General features: G+C 36.6%; 1 protein-coding gene across 2 annotated transcripts; it reads left to right on the top strand.

Annotated features, from left to right (window-relative positions):
- The first annotated feature begins 15,718 nt into the window (after nucleotides 1–15,718).
- LOC107842458 (tetratricopeptide repeat protein 4 homolog) lies at nucleotides 15,719–22,483 on the top strand. Of its 2 annotated transcripts, none has more exons than XM_016686308.2 (8): nucleotides 15,719–15,959; nucleotides 18,449–18,661; nucleotides 18,769–18,960; nucleotides 19,039–19,239; nucleotides 19,411–19,491; nucleotides 20,898–21,036; nucleotides 21,790–21,879; nucleotides 21,967–22,483. In XM_016686308.2, exons 1-8 carry the CDS (start codon nucleotides 15,855–15,857, stop codon nucleotides 22,044–22,046), a joined length of 1,101 nt encoding a protein of 366 aa, XP_016541794.1. In that variant the 5' UTR covers nucleotides 15,719–15,854; the 3' UTR covers nucleotides 22,047–22,483. The 2 variants fall into 2 exon arrangements, with proteins under 2 accessions (XP_016541794.1, XP_047252877.1); XM_047396921.1 differs by having other exon boundaries at nucleotides 15,727–15,959; nucleotides 18,425–18,661.
- Nucleotides 22,484–22,728: the final 245 nt, after the last annotated feature.

Genomic DNA, 22,728 nt, shown 5'->3' with positions numbered 1-22,728 from the left:
CCAGGTTGCATCAGGGATCGACTCTTAGTTTGTTCTTTTTTGCATTGGTGTTGGATGTGTTGATGCGGAGCATTCAAGGCAAGGTGCCTTGGTGTATGTTATTTGCGAATGATGTGGTGCTGATTGATGAGACGTGAGAGGGTGTGAATGTTAAATTGGAGGTTTGGAAGCAAACCCTTGAGTTTAAGGGGTTTAGGTTGAGCAGGTCCAAAACTGAGTATTTGGAATGTAAGTTTAATGACTTGAGACAGGAAGACGAAGGGGTGGTGAGTTTAGACTCCCAGGATATCTGTAAGATGGATAGTTTTAAGTATCTTGGGTCTACGATTTAGGGGAATGGTGAGATTGATGAGAATGTCTCTAAACGTATTAGAGTAGGTTGGATGAAGTGGAGGCTAGCCTCGGGAGTATTGTGTGATAAGAAGGTACCCCTTAAGCTTAAAGGCAAATTCTATAGAGTGATAGTCCGTCCGGCCATGTTATATGGTGCGGAGTATTGGCCAATCAAGTACTCATACATCTAAAAATTGAAGGTGGCGGAAATGAGAATGTTGCATTGGATGTGTGGGCTTACTAGAGGTGACAGATTAAGAAATAAGACTATTCGGGAGAAGGTGGGAGTGGCTTTAGTGGAAGACAAGTTGCGGAAAGGAAGACTACGATGGTTTGGACATGTGATGAAGAGGAGTGTGGATGCCCCATTCTGGAGGTATGAGAGGCTTACTTTGGATGGCTTCAAGAGGGGTAGAGGTAGGCCGAAGAAATACTGGAGGGAGGTAATTAGACATGACATAGAGCAGCTCCAGCTGACTGAGGACAAGACCTTAGATAGAAAGGTGTGGAGGTCGCGGATAAGGGTAGAAGGCTAATACGGGTGTGTGGGTTATAGCTTGCAGTCTGGAGAGTCTTGTGTAGCTGGGTTAGTAAGCCTAGGTCTGTGTTCATAGGGTCCTTGTTATGGGAGTGTAGGTTATTACTAGGTGGGTGAACTAGGTCTTATGTTTTAGTACCTATTTTCTTATTCTGTATCACCCATATGTCTCGTATTTCATATTTCTCTGATGTCTATTTAATTATTTCTTATTCCTGATTTTCTATTATGTTTTCCATCCCTTTGTTTACTGTTCTCTACTTTGAGTCGAGGGTCTATCAAAAATAGCCTCTCTACTTTCTCGAAGGTAGCGGTATGGACTGCGTACATCTTACCCTCCCCAGACCCCACTCTTGTAGGAATACACTGGGTATGTTGTTGTTGTTGTTGTTGTATTATAAAAAATTCAAAAGAAAATTTTAAGAAATAATATGAAAAAACAAATGTATCATTTGCGATATTTCCTACAAGAACGGCTATTGTGACCCTTAGCCCCACAACCACTGCATGAGTTGATGTTCTTCTTTTTTCCAAACATATCCCGGCCCGATTTTCCACGATCCTTCTTTACAGGTCTTCCTAAAGGCCGTTTGAACTTCGGAGGTAGTACTATTTCATCAAGTATGCTAACTGGAATTATCCAGTCATCTTTGTGTGGTAAAGGATAGATTGAAACATCATATGTCTTCAACACAATTTTTGGCTTATACAAATCACAACAATATGGCCCCTTCTAAAAATTCTTGTTGTCCAATACCGCATAAGCATGTACACATGGTATCTCATCGAGTTCAAATGCATTACATAAGCACGTTCTTTCCTTGAGGCAAATGATGAAGTGCTTTTGTTTGACATGCACCGTGTACACATATTCTGTGGCTTGTACAACCTGATATCAAAAAGAAAATTAAGAAATATTTATATGCAATGCTCCAAAATTATGCAAACCATATTTTCTGATATTTTGTAACCACAGCAGGATATGTATTTTTGTTACACAAGTATACATTTCAATACGTATTTAATACAAACAAATTACAAAAATATTTTTATTTGTTAATGCAGATGTTTTTTTACTATTTTTATAGACATTAATGCATATGCAGTGTTCAGATTTTGTAGTAAAAATACATATGCAGCACACATCATTTTTATTAAGCTTCTAAATACATATGCAGTGTTAACATTTTTTATTACAAAAAATACATATGCAGAATACATAATATGTTTTTTAATGTTCTTTTTGTTGATATTGTATATGTTTTCATTAATTTAAAACTGAATGGTATGCATGGGCGGACCGGCATGCAATATTTGGGTGCTTGAGCACCCACTAAACTCGAAGTAGGAGAGGTATAATTATATAAGAAACAGTGAAAAAATGGTAAAATATATACAAAAGCACCTAGAGAACAAAAGCATGGCTGGGTGCTCTGGCTTTAGACATAACTTTCATGTCTCCCATCCTGGGATCGAATCCCTGTAGCTGCATTGTTTAGTAAAAAATTTTGAGCACCCACAGCCTAAAAAAGCTGGGTCCGCCGCTGATGGTATATTTTCATAAGTAAAAAATTCACAAATCTAAAAGATCATACCGTCAACGAGTACAAAGCCTCATTATCTTTGAGTATGTCATTAAATTTTTCAATGAGTGTTGTGAATGTATATGAACCTCCTGCCTATTTTTGCAGTTTCATTTTGCAAACAGTAATCGAACTTTCTCAAGGAAATCATAAATTGGCAGTTCTCTAGCTGATACAAGTACTCCATTTATTGACTCTGCAATGTTTGAAGTTAAAGTCCAGTTTCGATGAACTGTTACATAAGACCTAACCCATTTTTCGTAACCAGCCAATTCCAAATAATTCTTCACCCTAATATCAACTGCCTCAACCTTTTCCATTAACATGTGGAATTCTGACTTTGAATATGATTTGGCCATTGTATAAAAGATCTCTGATAATGCATCATGAGACTTTCTGTAAAGTTTATTCACATTCCCCCATAGATGTCACATACATGCATAATGTGGAACATCTTTGTACACATTACCAACAACCTTTATGATGCTTAGATTCTGATCAGATACAACATACATGTTTTGCTTTCTCCGTACGCTTTCTTTAGATTCTCAAAGAACCAAATCCAAGATGCATCATTTTCAGAATCTAGCACACCATATGTCAAAGGGAAAATATGACCTGTATTTATAAATACATTTTGGATATTCTAATATAAATACATATAGTAACAGCATATGTAGTTATTAAAAATACAGATCCAAAAAGTTGTATTGTCACGACCCAAAAACAAAGGTCATGATGGCACTTGTCGTGACGTACCTTGAAAAGTAAGCCTATTACCAAAACTGATATGAAAAGAAGAAAAGACAGAAATATCCCATGGTAAGGCTTCTAGAATGAAGCTGAACCATATAAGTAATCATAACAATGCGGAAAGAACTTATCCAAAACGCCAATCATGCCCAAAACTAGGTGTCAATAGCGTAAGAATTACTAATACAATCCAAGAGTCAAATGCATCAAAAAAATAACCACAAAGGAATAATAACTGTCTCTGAATACTAATAAAGACATAACAACTATAGAAATATAGAGGTGAACCTCGGACGCATGAATGTCCGACCGCTACCTTGGAAGCTCCAACAATCACCCGAGTCAATCACGCTGAGGCTCACTCGAGCTACGACCTGCATCGAAAGGGCGCAGTAGGCATGAGTATGGTTCACTTGTACTCAGCATGTATCATAGGCAAACCAAGCAAAGTAGTAAATAAAGCATACAAAATATACACTAAGGGCACGTCACCTGCAGTAAAAAAATATCCCACAACGGTATCCCACATCGCTTGCACTAACAGTTCTAATATATTTCACATATATTACAACAACACACCAAGATATTAAACATAAGTATACATTATGTCACATATAAATAGAACAAGAGGGAACATGTAGATACAAGATCATCAAATATAAGTAAAGAAAGGTAAGACAAATACATAGATGACAAGTCAATAAAGCAATACAACACAACATAAACACAATAAATCAAGTGCAATGTATATGATGATGATGATGCACGAGGTCGTCGCAAAACCTCCGAGATCGTCGCACAATCCCCGTATACACCTACGGAGCTAAAGCTTCCCGACGTAGGACCCATGGGGGGTTCGTCAATCCATATACAATCCACATATCTCGTATCTCCTTTCCGGCATATCCCTCGAAAAGGGTTTTATAAAGTGTTACAATATTTTCTTAAAAAGGTGTTGCCAGTGTTTCTCAGATGTTGCCACGGTGATACCAATATTTCATGAATGAGTATTATATGAAGATGTAATGCTCACAACCAATCACAATGAATATTTCCACAAACAACCACATGATATATTTCCACAACCAACAATAATGCTATATTTCCACAACCATATGTGTCAATATTCGCTCATTATTTTTGTATCATCCATGAATTTTTACATGTCTCATTTGCCAACAAAGTATGAATATAAATCACAATACACCAATAGTATCACATTAGCATTTTATCAACACAGCATAATTATTCATATGTATTCAAGGCTATCAATATGACATAGGACCCCACACGATCACGCATATCGCATAATATCTCAATTTCGATAATTACATCACATATAAGCCCCCACACGATCACAACACATAGATAGACATTTTTCATGATTAGTTCCTACCCTTAACATGCATTTTGCACCATCATTTACTACCTAGCCCAGTCTGAAAGAGTTAAGTCATAACCTACCTCGAAATCCAAAATCGGTCCGCTACACTTGAACCTGCGACCTTACTTTTCATGAACAATTCCGAACTCTACTAAAAATATCAAATATGAAATCTACGCATCAAAATAAAACCAACGATACTCTTATTGACTACTTTTGTTCGGGGTCAAAACGGACCCCCAAAATGGGTTTCTAAAAAAGAAGGGCAAAATCAGAACTTTACTTCAAAAATATGTTCCCCATATTTTTAGGAACCTACAGCTGAAAACTCAAGTTAAATTGAGTCAAAAATGGGGTTCAAATCGAAGAAAAATCATTTTTGAACTTTACCGGGTAAAATCTTTGAAATTCGGGTTAAAATCAAGAATCGGAGTTGTTTTGAAGGTTAAATTGATGAAAAACTAATAATTATGAGATAAAAATATTATTCAAGTGAAAAAAGTAAAATTTTGGTTTAAAATCATGCCCAAGATTTTTGGGGTTTTGAGGAATTTATCAAAAAATTATTAAGAAAAGGGGTGAATTCTTACCTTAAATTCATAATAAAATCAAGAAATAGATGTCAATCTATCTTCTCAACCTCCCACAAGCTTCACTTTTAAGCTCCCAAATTATTTAGGGTTTAACTCTCAAGAGGCAAGATGAAAAGTGAGCAAAATGACCCAAAAACTATTTATAAGTGCAGAAAATCTGCATTAAAATGAATCAAAAAGCTGCAGTTTTTTTTTGTTAAAGTCCACTCTGGACTTCGACAGGGTGCCCGGAATTCGTTCGGAGTCCAATACATGCAAACGAACTATGTAACCACACTAAATTCGAATTTTCAAATGCCATAACGATATGAGATTTTCAAAAAAATATCATTTTCATAAAGTTGACCCCCGAAACCCAAAATTATAATTTTTTAAATCGAGGGTCGAAATGAGATTTAAAAGCCGTAAAATCATACCAAACATGCTAACACCCTAAAATTGACATTCTGGATCTGCTGGCGAAGTCGTATTTTCCATCCGAGGTCGTTTCGATCAAATATAGGTCCCACACCCATATTTTTAATTTTCCAACTTTCCAACCAATAGGTCGAAATGAGCTCGGGTGCACCGGGACCCGAACCAAAAGTTTACCTAGCCTAAAATCGATATTCTGGAGCTGCTGGCACAGTCCGTTTGACCATCTGTTGTACAGATCAAAAGATATCCACATAAATCTAAAATAAGGCTCTCGAAGCCATCAAAAATCACACTATTGTATAAATGATACCAAAATGCATCGAAAAATATGTCATCACTCCCACACCCGAAAAATATCATAATGCAACTACAGAAAGGGATAAAATAGTCAAATCACACAAAATCACAAATTTCACCTATTTCATCAAATTTTTAGGTCATTATATCATCCACCACTAATAATCTAGTTCGTCCTCGAACTAAGGCAAAGAAATACCTGAACCAATGAAAAGCTAAGGATAGGAACTATGCATATCAGACTAAACCTCCCAAGTAGCTTCATATACAGGTCGATGTCGCCACAGGACCTTAACCACAGGGATCATTCTAAAGGGCAACCGCCTAACATCCCTAGCCAAAATGGAAACCGGTTCCTCAACAAAGGATAACCGCTCATCTAACCAAACCGAATCCCAATGAATGACATAAGACTCATCAGGGATATAGCGACGAAGCATAGAAACATAAAAAACTGGATGAGCAGCTGATAGATCAGGGGGAAAAGCCAACTCATAAGCCACATCCCCAACAGTCTGAAGAATCTCAAATGGACTAATATACCTGGGGCTAAGCTTACCCTTCTTCCAAAACCTCAACACACCCTTCATGGGTGAAATTCGAAGGAAAACATGATCACCAACACCAAATCTTAAGGCACGAAGTCTACGATCAGCATAACGCTTATGCCTACTCTGTGTCTATCCTGAATGATCCAGACTCTATCCAAAGACTCACGAAGCAAGTCCGTACCTCGAGGTCTCACCTCTGAAACATCGAACCAACCTACTGGAGAGCGACAACGCCTATCATACAATGCCTCAAAAGGAGCCATATCAACACTGGAATGGTAGCTATTATTATATGTAAACTCTGCACAATCCAAATATTGCTCCTACTGGCCACCAAAATCCATTACACGCGCGCGGAGTATATCCTCCAAAACTTATGTTGTCCGCTCTGACTGGCCATCAGTCTGAGGATGAAACGTTGTACTAAGATCCACTCGAGTACCAAACTCATCCTGAAAAGCCTTTAAAAAGTGAGATATGAACACAGGACCTCGATCTGAAATAATGGACACTGACACACCATGCAGACGCACAATCTCACGAATGTAGGTACGAGTCACCTATCAGCGTTGAATGAGACCTAAATTATAATAAAATAAGCTGACTTGGTTAATCGATCCACGATGACCCAAATGCTGTCAGAACCATGAGATGTACGAGGCAAACCAGTCACAAAGTCTAACCATCTGTTTAGCTAAAGACTGAACCTCTAAGGCCAAAGGCCTCTCCTGGATCAAAAGATGCGCCAAGGTACCCATGCTAGTCGACTTTTGGCTCAAGACATCTGCAACAACATTAGTCTTGCCCGGATGGTAGAGAATAGTCAAGTCATAATCCTTAAGCAACTCAAGCCAATGGCCCTGCCTCATATTAAGATCTCATTGTGTAAAGAAGTACTGAAGGCTACGATGATCTGAAAAGATCTCACAACGAACTCTATACAAGTAGTGCCTCTACAACTTCAAGGCAAACACAACTGCGCACAACTCCAAATCATGGGTAGGATAATTTCTCTCATGAGGCATAAGCAATTACCTCACCCTCCTGCATTAACACAACACCTAACCCAACACCTGAAGCATCATAAAAGACAGTAAAGCCTACGCCCTCTTTAGGCAAAGCCAATATAGGAGTTGAAGTCAACAAATCCTTGAGCTTTTGAAAGCTCGCCTCACAATATCATACCACTGAAAAGAATCTTCTTTTGGGTCAACTTGGTCAATGGAGTTGCAATGGATGAAAAACCCTCAACAAAACGTCGATAATACCTGGCTAAGCCAACAAAACTCTAAATCTCAGTGGGCGAAGTAGGTCTAGCCCAGTCACAAACCACTGCAACCTTGGCTAGATCAACCATAATACCTTTCTTAGTCACCACATGACCCAAGAAAGAAACAGACTCCAACCAAAACTCCCACTTAGAGAACTTAGCATACAACTTCTTATCCCTCAATCTCTGAAGCACAATTTGTAAATGCTCCTCATGCTCAACCTCACTCTTGGAATAAACCAAGATATCATCTATAAATACAATAACAAAGGAGTCAAGATATGATCGAAACACTCAGTTCATCAACTCCATGAACGCGGTAGGGGCATTGGTTAACCCGAAGGACATGACCAAGAACTCATAATGACCATATCAATTTTGAAAAGCAATTTTTGGAATATCCGAAGCTCTAATCCTCAACTGGTGATAACCAAACCTCACATCAGTCTTCGAAAACACCACAGCACCCTGGAGCTGATCAAATAAATCATCAATGCAAGAAAGAGGATACTTATTCTTAACCGTCACCTTATTCAACTGTCGATAATCAATACACATCATAGACCCATCTTTTTTCTTCACAAACAAGACAGGTGCACCCCAAGGTGAAACACTAGGTCAAATAAATCCCTTATCTAACAACTCCTGCAACTGATCCTTCAGTTTTTTCAACTTTGTCGGGGCCATCCTATAAAGAGGAATAAAAATGGGCTTGGTGCCTGACTCAACATCAATAATAAAATTAATATCTCGATCCGAAGACATACTAGGCAAGTTCGTAGGGAAAACCTCTATAAACTCAAGAAAAACACAGGCAGAATCTAAAAAAGGAGGAGAAACAACACTTGTGTCACAAATATGGGCCAAGTAAGATAAACATCCCCTCTCAACCAATTTACAATCCTGAACGTAAGATAGACCCTCTTAGGACCCAAATGAACTGAACCTTTCTAAGCCATCATTGGCACACTCGATAGAGCTAAAGTCATAGTCTTGGCAAAATAATTTAAAACTGCATGATAAGGAGCCAACCAATCCATACCCAAAATAATATCAAAATCGATCATATCTAACACAAGCAAGTCTATCAAAGTCTCACGCCTGATAAAAGTCACAACACAAGATCGATGAGCCTATTCCACCACTAAAGAATAACCTACCAGGGTGGATACACAAATAGGCATGGTAAGAGGTTCACTAACAGAATCAAAACCCGAAGTAAAATATACAGACACATAGGAGAAACTCAACCCGAGATCAAATAATATAGATGCAGCTCTAAAACAAACGAGGACAATACCTGTAATCACAGCATCAAAAGCCTCTACCTCAGGTCTGGCTGGTATAGAATAAGACTATCCATGACTACCAACTGGATGAGTAGCCCCACGACCACCACAACGGGCTCCATCATCTCTACCTTTTACACCTTTGGTAGAACCCCTACCTCTCACAATTGAAATAGGAGTAGCTCTAAACACATAGCAAGAACAGACCTTAGCTACATGGCCAATCCCATCACACACATAGCAACCTCTACGACCAGTCTCAACAAGAGAAAGTACAACTGTGCCCGAACGGCCACCCTGAACTGCTGAACTAGAAGATCCACCAATTGAACTCTATAAAATCACCTGCACTACCCTACCATGGTATCCACAAAAACCTCTAAAATTTCTACCTCGATAGGTCTGACTCCTGAACTCACCAAAATGACGCACCCTCTTGGCGCCTCCCTGAGATGCACTAATAATACCCTCTGTCAACTTACCATAATCCATAATACTTTAAAGAAGAGATCCAAGCATAATCATCTAAGATGTAGCCAACTAAAGAGAAATATCCAAACCCTTCATGAACTTTCGAATCTTCTCAAACTCAGTGGAAATGCTATCATAGGAATGTTTGGACAGGACATGGAAGCATGCCTTATACTAAAAAAAATTGTCATGGAGCCCTGCTCCAAACGATCAAACTCGTCCTGCATACGATCTCTCAAACTGAAAGGCATCAATAAACTAATTCGAAGACAACTCAGGAGCATCAATAAGACTATAACCGACAAATAATATCCATTAATTTCTCACAATATTTCTCAACTGATATGAGGTATAAGCAACTCCATTCGCGTAGAAAGAGTGAAACACAACTCAGAACACAAGGTATGAAAGAATTCGCACGATAAGAAATAAAATGAAGGGAGTTTCCTAAAGATATCCTATAGCCTCTCGAAGATAGATACAAACGTCTACGTACCGATCCGTGAGACTTTATTAGACATCCCATTCTCACACCGTTAAGACTAATGAAACCTGTCTGTTTTGCTACCAATTTGTCACGACCCAAAAATAAGGGTCATGATGGAACTTGTCGCAGCGTACCTTGACAAGTAAGCCTATTACCCAAACTGATATAAAAAGAAGAAAAGACATAAATATCCCACGGCAAGGCTTCTAGAATGAAGCCGAACCATATAATTAATCATAATAATGCGGAAAGAACTTATCCAAAATGCTAATCATGCCAAAAATCAGGTGTCAATAATGTAAGAACTACTAATACAATTCAAGAGTCAAATGCATCAAAAAAATAACCACAAACGAATAATAATTGTCTCTGAATACTAATAAAGACATAACAACTATAGAACGATAGAGGTGAGATTCAGACGCATGAATGTCCAACCACTGCCTTGGAAGCTCAAATAATCGCCCGAGCCAATTACGCTGAGGCGCACTCGAGCTAAGACCTACACCGAAAGGGCGCAATAAGCATGAGTACGGTCCACTTGTACTCAGTAGGTATCATAGGCCAACCAAGCAAAGTAGTAAATAAAGCATACAAAATATACACTAAGGGCACGTCACCTGTAATCAGAAAATATACCACAATGGTAGCCCACACCGCTTGCACTAACAGTTCTAATATATCTCACATATATTACAACAACACACCAAGATATTAAACATAAGTATACATTATGTCATCTATAAATAGATCAAGAGAGAACATGTAGATACAAGATCATCAAATACAAGTAAAGAAAGGTAAGACAAATACAGAGATGACAAGTCAATAAGGTAATACAACACAACATAAACACAATAAAGTAAGTGTAATGTATATGATGATGATGATGATGCACAAGGTCATCTCACAACCTCCGAGATCTTCGTACAATCCCCGTATACACCTACAGAGCTAAAGTTTTCCAACGTAGGACCCATGGGGGCTCGTCAACCCATATACAATTCACATATCTCATATCTTCTTTCCGGTATATCCCTCGAAAAGGGTTTTATAAGGTGTTATGATATTTTCTTAAAAAAGTGTTGCCAGTGTTTCTCATATGTTGCCACGGGTAGTACCAATGTTTCATAAATGAGTATGATATAAGGATGTAATGCTCACAACCAATCACAATGAATATTTCCAAAAATAACCACATGATATATTTCCACAACCAACAACAATGCTACATTTTCGCAACCACATATGTCAATATTCGCTCATTATTTTTGTATCATCCATGAATTTTCACATGTCTCATTTGCTAACAAAGTATGAATATAATCACAATACACCAATGGTACCACATTAGAATTTTATCAACACAACATAATTATTCATATGTATTCAAGGCTATCAATATCACATAGGACCCCACACGGTCACACATATCACATAATATCTCAATTTCGATAATTACATCACATATAAGCCCCCACACGAGAACAACACGTAGATATCCATTTTTTATGATTAGTTTCCACCCTTAACATACATTTTGCACTATTATTTACTACCTAGCCTAGTCTGAAAGAGTTAAGTCATAACCTATCTCGAAAGCCGAAACCGGTCCGCTACACTTGAACCTGCGATCTTACTTTTCACGAACAATCTCGAACTCTACTAAAATATCAAATATGAAATCTACGCATCAAAACAAAACCAATGATACTCATATTGACTACTTTTGATTCGGAGTCAAAACGGACCCCCAAAATGGGTTTCCGAAAAAGAAGGGCAAAATCATAACTTTACTTCAAAACATGTTCCCCATATTTTTAGGAATCTACAACTGAAAACTCAAGTTAAATCGAATCAAAAACGGGGTTCAAATCGAAGAAAAAATATTTTTGAGCTTTACTGGGTAAAATCTTTGAAATTCGGGTTAAAATCAAGAATCGGAGTTGTTTTGAAGGTGAAATTGATGAAAAACTAGTAATTATGAGATAAAAATATTATTCAAGTGAAAAGAGTGAAATTTTGATTTAAAATCATGTCCTAAGATTTTTGGAGTTTTAAGGAATTTATCAAGAAATTATTAAGAAAATAGGTAAATTCTTATCTTAAATCCGTAATAAAACCAAGAAATAGATGTTAATCTATCTTCCCAAGCTTCACTTTTAAGCTCCCAAACTATTTAGGGTTTAAATCTTAAGAGGCAAGATGAAAAATGGGCAAAATGATCCAAAATCTATTTATCAACAACAACAATAGGCCCAGTGTATTCCCACAAAGTGAGGTCTAGGGAGGGTAAGATGTACCCAGTCCATACCACTACATCCGAAGAAGTAGAGAGGCTGTTTTCGATAGACCCTCGGCTCAAGATGGAGAATAGTACACCCAAAACTATTTATAAGTGCAGAAAATCTGCATTAAAATGAATCAAAAAGGTGCAGTTTTTTTTGTTAAAGTCCACTCTGGACTTTGACAGGGTGCCCGAAATTCGTTCGGAGTCCGATACATGCAAACGAACTATGTAACCACACTAAATTCGACTTTTCAAACGCGATAACTATATAAGACTTTCAAAAAAATATCATTTTCATAAAGTTGACCCTGAAACCCAAAATTATAATTTTTTAAATCGAGGGTCAAAATGACATTTAAAAGTCGTAAAATCATACCAAATATGCTAACACCCTAAAATCAACATTCTGGATCTGCTGGAGAAGTCAGATTTTCCATCCGAGGTTGTTTCGATCAAATATGGGTCCCACACCCATATTTCCAATTTTTCAACTTTTCAACCAATAGGTCGAAATGAGCTCGGGTGCACCCGGACCCGAACCAAAGGTCTACCTAGCCTAAAATCGATATTTCGGAGCTGCTGGCGTATTTCGTTTGGCCATCCATCGCACGGATCAAAAGATATCTAATAAATCCAAAATAAGACTCTCGAAGCCATCAAAAACCACAATATTGCATAAATGATACTAAAATGCATCAAAAATCATGTCAATCACTCCCACACCCCAAAAATATCATAATGTAACTACGAAAAGGGGTAAAACAATCAAATCACACAAAATCACAAATTTCACCTATTTCATCAAATTTTTAGGTCGTTACTTGTATATTTTGCCAAATACATAGTATAAATTACATATACTAACATGTAAATCTGCACCACAAACATACATTATCACTTATACATTTTTTCATCCATGAAACTTGAGAGATATAAGTATTTTATACAGATATGTATATATCATAAAGTTATGTACAGAAATACATATAAACTTATGACCAAGTGTACAATGTAAATATAAAAAAAATGATATTAACCTGCTCCATCCATCGTACATGCAATTACAAATGTTTCATTACACATTCCTCTCAGATGATTACCATCAACAACTACGACAGGTCTACAATGATCGAATCCTTTAATGAATGCACAGAGAGTTATAAATACATACAAGAACTCATTCTCATCCGTCTTCTTCATTCGTATATGTGACTCAGGATAGGTATTGTTCAACACATATAAGTAGGATGGTAATTTTTCGTAAGATGTTAATGGCTTGCCCCTCAACTCTTCTAACGCTCTTTCCTTGGCCCTCCAACATAAAGTGTATGTCAAATTCATACCAAAATCTTCCTTCATGTCATTTTTTATTTTGGTTGCACTGTATTTTCGCTTGTGGTTTTTCAATTTTTGTTTAACAAGACCACCTATCAACATAATAGTAGCATGCGCCTTTGGATAGACCTTGTCCTTCACCGGGCATATATGTTGAGCTATGAATTGTCTTATTCTAAACATACCAGAATCACCCATACCAGATGCACGATATAAAAAATCACAGTTCCCTGATTTGAAAACCAATGTATAACTGCATCCAAGATATTTTAATACTATCAAAATACATATTCAAACTCATTTTAAACATGAACAAAATATAGAGAATGTACGTACCATTTCTTACTTGACCTTTCACTTCGCATTTGAAATTTCTCCCTAATTGTATAATCCTTCATGACTGACTTTAAAATCTTTTTCTTCAAGTAAACCTGGTCTTCCTCAATATGTTTGTGATGTGGGTCTGATATAATCACCTGAACCGTATCCATCTCAAATACATCTAAGGTTGTTGTATTTTTAGAAACAACCAAAACTCCTTCGTTAGATGTATTTGCCACTGATTGCATAATGTTAACGACGTCTCTTCTTTCAACAACCCATACAGATGAACTTGCAAAGCTGCTCCTTACAACTTTATCCAAAATGCTTACATACAAAGAAAGACAATTCATGTCTGGTATCTCTTTTTCTAAAAAATAAATATCTTCAAACCCATATCATTATTTATTTGTATTTGCCTTGCATTACCAGTGATTTGATATTCCACTAGAATACGTTTGCTAGTTAAGTCCACATTTAAGTGAGATGTCAAAACATCATGCAGCTCAATGAATGATGATGTTGTTCTCAACAGTATAGCATCAGTGACGTACTTTTTGTGGGTTTTTTTATACGTCCATCTTCCTGAGTCACGAGAACTGGTATGCTTCCCATTTCTAACTGATTTAACCAAAAATTCCCCAACAATAATCTTTAGTAAGAATTCAAATCTTACAACATACACTTTTTCAAAGAAAAATTAAAACACAATTGTTCAGTTATAAAATTGTACTAAGTTACACAACCAACAACTACAATAAAAAATACATTTATACAACATTTATTAAACTTAAAATACAAACACATCAAAAATTTAAAAAGAAAAATTCATCATCTGGAAAAAACTAAATTGTATCAGTTCATATCAGCAAACAACACCAATAAAAAATACATTTACAAAATATTTGATACACTAAACTTAGAACCAACGGTCAATTACTTCAGGCTAAATACAATGAAAAAGTATGTGTTCAACGTTAAATATGAACAAATACAGAAATTGCATATTCGACCACAATTAAAACATATATAAAACTACTGCAAAAACTACAGATATACTCTCAAATTACGACAAGCAAAAACTACAAAAAAATAGAATTTGATCAGCTTGAAAAAACTTAATTCGATTAGTTTTCATCCTAGTTGTTCAATTTGTATTGCATAAACTTTAAATTGCAATGTGTTTAGAAAATATTCATAAATGATTTTACGACGAAGTGAATAGTTTCAACAAAGCAACACAATTAGATCAATACAAAAAACGATCAAAATGAAAAACATGTTTCGAAAAATATGTATAATCACAAAAAAAAATTGATTGAATACCTTCAGCAATACTTAAACACGAATTTTCAACAGAGAGTTGAATTTAGAAATTTTTTCCAGAAGAAGGGAGAGTTGATCGTTGAATCAAAAGAAACTTATTGCTAAAATTGATCTAGAATAGAAAAAAATACACTTGAATCTAATTGTTCAATTTGAGCGAAATTGAAGATTAAACTGAATTTGTATTGATTTTTTTTTTTAAGAATGAACACGTATGAAACTGTTTTTTTGAATTTGAATAGGGTTGTTAGCAAATAACGAAAATTGCATGATTAATGAAGTTTTAATGGGATTGTAATCTTAACAGTTAATTAAAGGTAATATTTTCATATTTAAATTAGTTAACTAAGGGGCAGTAAAATAGTTGTATTTATATTTTTATAACAATAATTTATAAAAATATAAAATACAACTTGTTGTATTACGTAATTATGAAAATGTTATTATATAATTAATTAAATTGCTATTTGTCAATTTTGCAAGGGCCACAGAAGCCCGTTTATTAACAGTGTTGTCGAAAGTTGGATTCAATTGTCCTACCGGAGCCTGAAGTCTCACCGGTGTTTGTCTCAGTTTTGAAGTCTGCGTCTCCACTTCAGTTTTGGGTGCCGTAAGAATGGCGTTATGGATGGAGGCGGGTTCTGAACCAAAAACAGATAAAGAATTGGCTGACTTTGAGGCTATCTCCGCTCTTAAACAGTCTACCGCTTTTGAACTTAAGGTTCCTATTTGAATACTGGTCTGCTTTACTTTGAAAACTCTAGTTTTTGTGTTCTGTTTATGCAGTTCTATAAATTGCAACTTGTATCAGATTGGTTTGTTACTTTCTTGCGTTCAAATTTAATGCCTTGCATCGTACCCTTTCTACAATTATAGTACGCAAAGTTGTTTGCCGGGAAAGTCGTCATTCTAGACAATAGTAGAATTTGTTAAAAAAAGGTTAGCAATTCAAGATTTCTTTGTGTTCATGTTGGTGATTTCTGATGTGAATTCGGCCGGTCGTCCCCCCTTCCAACGGGTTTCCCCACCGACCCAGTGATGAACCAACTACGCCCCTAATTCAGAGAGGGCTCTTTTTATAGGCCAGAATATCAGGCGTATGCCATAGTGTGAAAAGACTATATTCTAGTTCTGAAAAGATTATTTAGTAGCATGTGGTTGAGCTCTGACTCTGGGCTTGAGGCTGATTGGGGACATGCCGACGCTGGACTCGAGGCTAACTACTGGGCTGCCCGAGGGCCATAATGAGCGAACTCCATCTGGAAAGAGATCCCGCAGGTGTCCCCGTCACAGAGCGGCTTTGGTTGTACCAAGGCAACATCTTTCCAAATCATACCAGGGACTATGATCCCAGTATTTTCTCAAACTGAGGCAAGAAGGACCAACGTCTCTGGTTCCAATTCATCCATCCATCCCTTGTAGTCTTGTTTGTCCGTTTTCCAAGCACGGATTTGTACCCCATACAAAAGTCTGTTCATTTTGAGCTTTGAAGTCATGAACTTGGTAGTTGGTACAAAAATCTTTAGTCATGGAAGATTCTCCCGGAAGCAGAATTGAGGCAAGCTTCCTAACCATCCTTTTAGTTATCACTAAAAGCAGAATTGAGGCAAGCTTCCCAACCATCCTTTTAATTAGCAAAAAGAGCAGAATTAAGGCAAGCTCAGGGGGTTGTTCATAGTTGGGAGATATAGTGCAGTTATGATGGAAAATTGTTTCCTCATTGAAACCATTTCTAGTGTATGATTAGTTGATTATGTTAAAATGTTTAAAATATTTCTATCAGAAAGTCACTTTTTGTTGCAAATAATCCTACCTTACTCCCCTGTTTGAACCAACATTCATATATTGTTATCAACTTTTATGTTTCACCAATATATCTCCAAAAAGAAGCCTCCACGTTGAACGATTATCATTTGGGCCTACTTTTATACCTCTAAACATTGAAAATGATCACATAGAAAAAGAAACCTCCACCTTGAACGATTATCATTTGGGCCTACTTTTATACCTCTAAACACTGAAAATTATCACATGGAAAAATGGTCGCTTAAATTTTTCTCATGGAAAACTTTCAATAACTAATGCACCCTGAGACCTCGGCAGTTTTTTACCAGACTTATAACACCAGGTTCATCTGAACCAAGTACTTTTGATGTGGAGTGTAACTTTATGTGTAAATATTTAGTAAAATTGAAATAAATAGTAAGGTCTGAACCCATAATATTAAAAATATAATAGGTTCAATGCTAAGAACTTTAAAAATTGGACCCCATTGAGTTCAAATTCTAAATCTGCTTCTGATCCCAGTGGCCACTCCTGCCCATGATTACCACAGATCAACTGAACTTATAGCAGAGTGGAATTAAATGAGTTTGAAAATCAATGGTGCTTTGAAGAAGAGGATCCTGAGCTTTGTGGACCTTAGCTGCAAAGTGCTTGTTTTCTCTTATCATTGTATTAAGAGAAGCCAGAAAAAAACCATAAAAAAAGAAAGAGAGAAGAAGACAGGATTGAAAAAGAAGAGTTTTACCATTTTGTTTAGTATAGTACAGAAGAAGTGAATCAGTACCATTTGATCTTAATGAACATAGTACACATTATTTCCTCGATACAAATGGGGTCACTAAAAGAAGTTGTATTTCTTTCTATGGGCAGAGGAAAAATCTTAGATTGCAGAGTACCTTTTTGTTGCCTCTTACCAATAGAACCTTTGAGTTGCTTTCTCTCATTTCCTTTTCTTTTTTAATTTTGTTAATAGTGCTGTTCAGACAAGCTTTTAAGCACCTTGACTATTCCACTCCTCCCATGTCCCTTTCTTTTCTTTTCCTCTGTCTCATAATTTTCCAAAAACAACAAACCATAACATTCCTGTACGTGTCCATTTTTCGGGGTTCTCAGTTTAAATATGATGTTTTTCTGTGACGGTCATGTTGATTGTACAATCTGGAAGTGTATACACTAGTTTAACTCTAATCCATATTGGCTTATAATGTTGGAAATGTTATGAGCAATATCCTCCTTTGACAGCTATATGCACTTCATGACAACTGTTATTTTCATCCTGTTGGATGTCTGCTGCTTAGATCACCCTTTGTGCTTCTGTCTGCCTTTCCTATCTTTATGCTTTCCTTGATTATAAGGGATGCAGAACCTTTGTTTCCCAAATTATCATGAGACAACGAAAAGTTGGCCATCCTTCCTACATTACAGGAAAAAGGCAATGAATATGTCAAGATGGGAAAGAAGCATTACTCAGATTCTATTGATTGCTATACAAGGGCAATAAATCAGAATGCTTTAAGTGATGCTGAGCAGTCAATTCTCTATTCAAACAGAGCTCATGTCAATCTTCTCTTGGGGAATTATAGACGTGCACTCCAAGATGCAGAAGATGCAACCAAATTAAATCCAAGTAATGTTAAGGTAGCCTTTTTCTTACTATGCATCATGTGTCGTATTACAGGCCTTAGTTTCCTGCAAGTGCTGCATGTTCTTGGTGTATGTGACATCTTCTTGTACTTTTTTTGTAGGCTCTTTATAGGGCAGCGAAAGCATCATTTTCTCTGAATCTGTTGCCTGAAGCAAAAGGGCTCTGTGAGAAAGGTCTTCAGCACTCGTCATCTAATGAAGAGTTGAAGAAGCTTGCTAAGCAAATTGATATTGAGATAGCAAAAGAGGAACGGCGTGATGCTGAAGTGTCTAAAGCAGTATTTTCTGCTAAGGTCAACAACTATATTTTTATCTGCATATAACAATTATTCATTCTGGTAGCTTCTTACCACTTAATGTGAACTATACAGGCCCTTGTTTCTGCATTTGAGACGAGAGGATTGAAGATTGGGAACCCCATGTATCAAGAACTCACTGGACTAAAAAAGCCGACATTAGACAAGAATAATATTCTTCATTGGCCCGTCCTCCTTCTGTATCCAGAGATTATGTCCAGTGACTTCATAGAGGAGTTCTGTGAGACTGACATGTTTTCAGCTCATCTTGATATGATATCCTTTGTTATACCCCCTAAATATAGATACAAAAACAGCACAAATTGTTAAACCATCTGTGGTTTCCTCTGCGCTAACACCAGCTTGACTAAGCATTCTTATGTAACTAAAGCAAATTATTGTTGTTTCATTGTCTTGAAGGATTTTGTTCATCCTTAGCTTCCACACATGTTTTCAGAAGGTTGTCCACCTCTGCCATGGGACAAAGAAAATGCTTACACCCGTGATGCTGTTGAGTTGTATTATGAGGTATATAATGTTACATCGTCTTATTATTGCAATCTTTTTACTTTTTCCATTTTTCATGTCATTCGGAGAATCATCTAAATGCGATTATCTACTCGGCTCCATTGAACATGGTGTTCCGCTACATAGATGGCCAACATACTGCTGTGTTTTCAAAATCTGGCACATCAACTTAAAAAGAATCTCAGTATAATGAAGTCTAAATAAGACGACGTTCACATTGTTGTTAATTGAATTTTGTGGTTGGGCTTGACAAAATTAATAGTGTAATAGAATTGAAAGTTGAAGTCAATTGAATAAATATGTGCAGGTAAAACTTGCTTTTTGGTTCTGTATTGTCAAATTAAAAGTAGGCATCTGAGAAGATCTCCATTAAAAAAAGACAGAACACCTAAATTAAAAGACGTTACTTTATGTCAGTCTAAGAGGTGCATCCCCCAAGAATTTTTGATCTATTGTGCTTCACGAGGGAATGGCAAGCCTTGTGAAAAGTTCTTTTATGAAATTGGACATATAGCCATCACATTTAATTTAGACTGAAGGAACTTGATTTGTAGTAGCGGTATGTTGGAGGCTGGGGCACCAACTCCTTTGGAACTTGAAATATTTCATCAGGGTAGCGTGATTAGTTTTACAAACTGCTTATTTACTCCATTTGTGTCCCCAAAAGATCAAGAAACGAGGATTTGTTTTGTTTACGCTGTTGTCCATTGTTAAGTAGTCTTCGATTCTCCATCCAAGGGAAAATATTCTATGAGAGATCATTTTCATACCTTTATGTTCGCATGATTTGCACATCATAAAACTGTCATGCTGGGTTACTGTTCATTTTTTTCTTTTCCTGTGCTTGCTTTTTGGTGGATGTTGACCATCTGGGACTTTACTGACTTCATGATAGTCTCCTGGGAGTAATACATACTTTCCCATTTTCTACAGACTTTTTAGTCCAAATGATAGCAACTGTGCAGTTTCTGAATGTGTGTATGATCTGCTTGACTTATTGGGTAAAAACTGGGTTCTAGATTTAATATTCATCCTTCATTCATTTGCTCTACCGTTAGGTTAGACTGTCTGACTAGCTGCAGATCGTTAAGGTGGTTTTTGATGGTTATTATGGTCCCTATGGATACATGTTTTGATCCTCCTAACTTTAGTTACTTAAGGTCGTGTAGTAGACTGGTGAGGCCAAGAATAATCCAATATTTGTCTAATATCTGTTTTAACTTGAATTCTTCATGCCAAATGTGTAATTTTATTGGAAACCATTGTAATTGATTAAATGGGTTTTAGTGTGTATCAGGGATCATCTGTTAGTTTCCAGTTAATAAGCTCTTAACATTTTCCTGTTTAGTGCCACCAGTTCATGTGGCTGTAATATGCTTCTCTGTTCTGAGATTGTGATTGCGCAGGCTTGTGCTGGTGTCTGTTTATCCAAGCGGGATATTCTTCGGTATCTGCTGGAAGGAACAGCTGCTTCTCATGTGGATGACTCTGGTAATGGGGAGATTGGTTCTGCTCAGAGTTCAACCAAGGGTAACATTTCACTAGGTACTCTCCCCCATCTCTATATTTCAACAGATGAGAATTTGAGGAAGCTTCTCTTTCAAGATTATTGCAATCTCTAGGAGATTTTCTGCCTAGTGTCAGAAACAAGAGATCCATTGTACTAATTGTCTAATTCAAAACACAGCAGATTCTAATGTGTGCTCGTCTTAGGTGGTGTGATAAAAGGGACTTCCATCGTTCAGTTTGATCTCTTTTTTTCTTTAGAAATATTTGGATCATCACATTTTTGTTTATTCGAGTATAAATAAAAAAATAGGGTTTTTTCAAACCATCACAGTTGTCTCAGCTTTTCTTCAACATAGATTTGCAACTTTTTGTTTTAAAAAAATGATGACTTGCATTCCACTGCTGACTTTATATGTCTATGGGTGGAATTATATCCTCATATGAATCTCAAGGAACTAGGATGTTTCATTTCACTTGTTATATAAACAATGACATACTTTTCAGCAGGTAGATATTACAGTCGTGGTCCAAATGTACAAGTAGAATGTTTGTGCAGTTCTAGCTTTTACATTCAACGACCTTAATCTAGTGGCAGATATTACAGTCTTGGTTCAAATGTACCTCGTGCTCTGTGAAAAATATGGTGCATTCGATGCATGCACTTGGGTTTTTCTCCCCTTTTTGCCTTGATTCAATGTAAATGGCCTTGTTCAATCTTTTTCTGAGCCTTCACTATTGTTTTATGGACTAATTCTGTTCTTGTTTTTTTTTTTCAATCATTCTTTTCAGCGGATATTCCTAGATGGGTTAAATTTAATGAGAAGAGAACACTTTATAATGTTCTAAAGGAACCGAGTTGTGTAGTTCCTGGGATTCCTGGTACGAGTTTATTTCCTTAGATGTATTTGCACTCTGTGCAGTTCTCTTACTCTCATCTAATTAAGATTATCTCGTCTTTTGCTATAGTGTTTTGGGTTGTCTCGAGGAACTCCAGCTTCTATAAAGACTTCAAATCTGGAAATTGGTCTCCTCCAGAACTGGCATGAATTTGTTGTGGAGTTGCGAGTCCATTATGAGTTCTTATTGTCTTGCAAGTACACTCTGTTCAATACACCCCGTTACATCTTTGATAATGTAACTGGTGTTGATTTGATAATAGTTGATTTTGTCCATGTAGAGAGTCTTAGGGTTCTTGCTCATATTTTGTAGATTATAAGCTGTGCAAATCTCTCAAGTTTCTGCTGTTTGTGGGTGCAAAATTATGGGAAGGAAGATAATTGTGTTTACATGGTTAACAAAAATGTGTGTGTTTGGGGGCGGGGGGAGGGGGTGTCGGTCGTGGTTGTGATCATGTAGAAGGCTAGACTGTTTTATTTTTTATCTGATGAATATTCACCTTGTTAGTGAGGGGTTTGATTCCTCATTCGGCATGTAAGAATATATATATATATATATATTGTATATCAGCATATACTTGTTATAATTGTTTGCAAGGATATATATGATAACATGAAGCGTTTAAGTTCACATAATAACAGTACAGTGATATTTTTCTTCGTTTTGGTAAATTTCAGAATAAAATAAGGATATAAAACAGAAAAAAGAATGAAACAAAAAAAGTGGGTTGGGAGGATCAAGAGATTACAGGTACAAAAGTGGTTATGAGCTTAGTTATGAGCTTAACTTTGGATACTTGAGAGGAAAAACAGAATAGGAGAAAAAATAACA

Source organism: Capsicum annuum, chromosome 9 (assembly GCF_002878395.1).
Source record: "Capsicum annuum cultivar UCD-10X-F1 chromosome 9, UCD10Xv1.1, whole genome shotgun sequence".
Classification (NCBI taxonomy): domain Eukaryota; kingdom Viridiplantae; phylum Streptophyta; class Magnoliopsida; order Solanales; family Solanaceae; genus Capsicum; species Capsicum annuum.
This window is presented reverse-complemented; position numbering and strand designations above follow the sequence as displayed.

Excerpts from the sequence above, each read along its gene's own strand:
- LOC107842458 (XM_047396921.1), top strand. The coding sequence starts at position 15,855 with ATGGCGTTATGGATGGAGGCGGGTTCTGAACCAAAAACAGATAAAGAA. Across the intron at positions 18,961-19,038 it reads AAGCAGTATTTTCTGCTAAG|GCCCTTGTTTCTGCATTTGA; the intron begins GTCAACAACTAT and ends TGAACTATACAG. Across the intron at positions 21,037-21,789 it reads CAAGGGTAACATTTCACTAG|CGGATATTCCTAGATGGGTT; the intron begins GTACTCTCCCCC and ends CATTCTTTTCAG.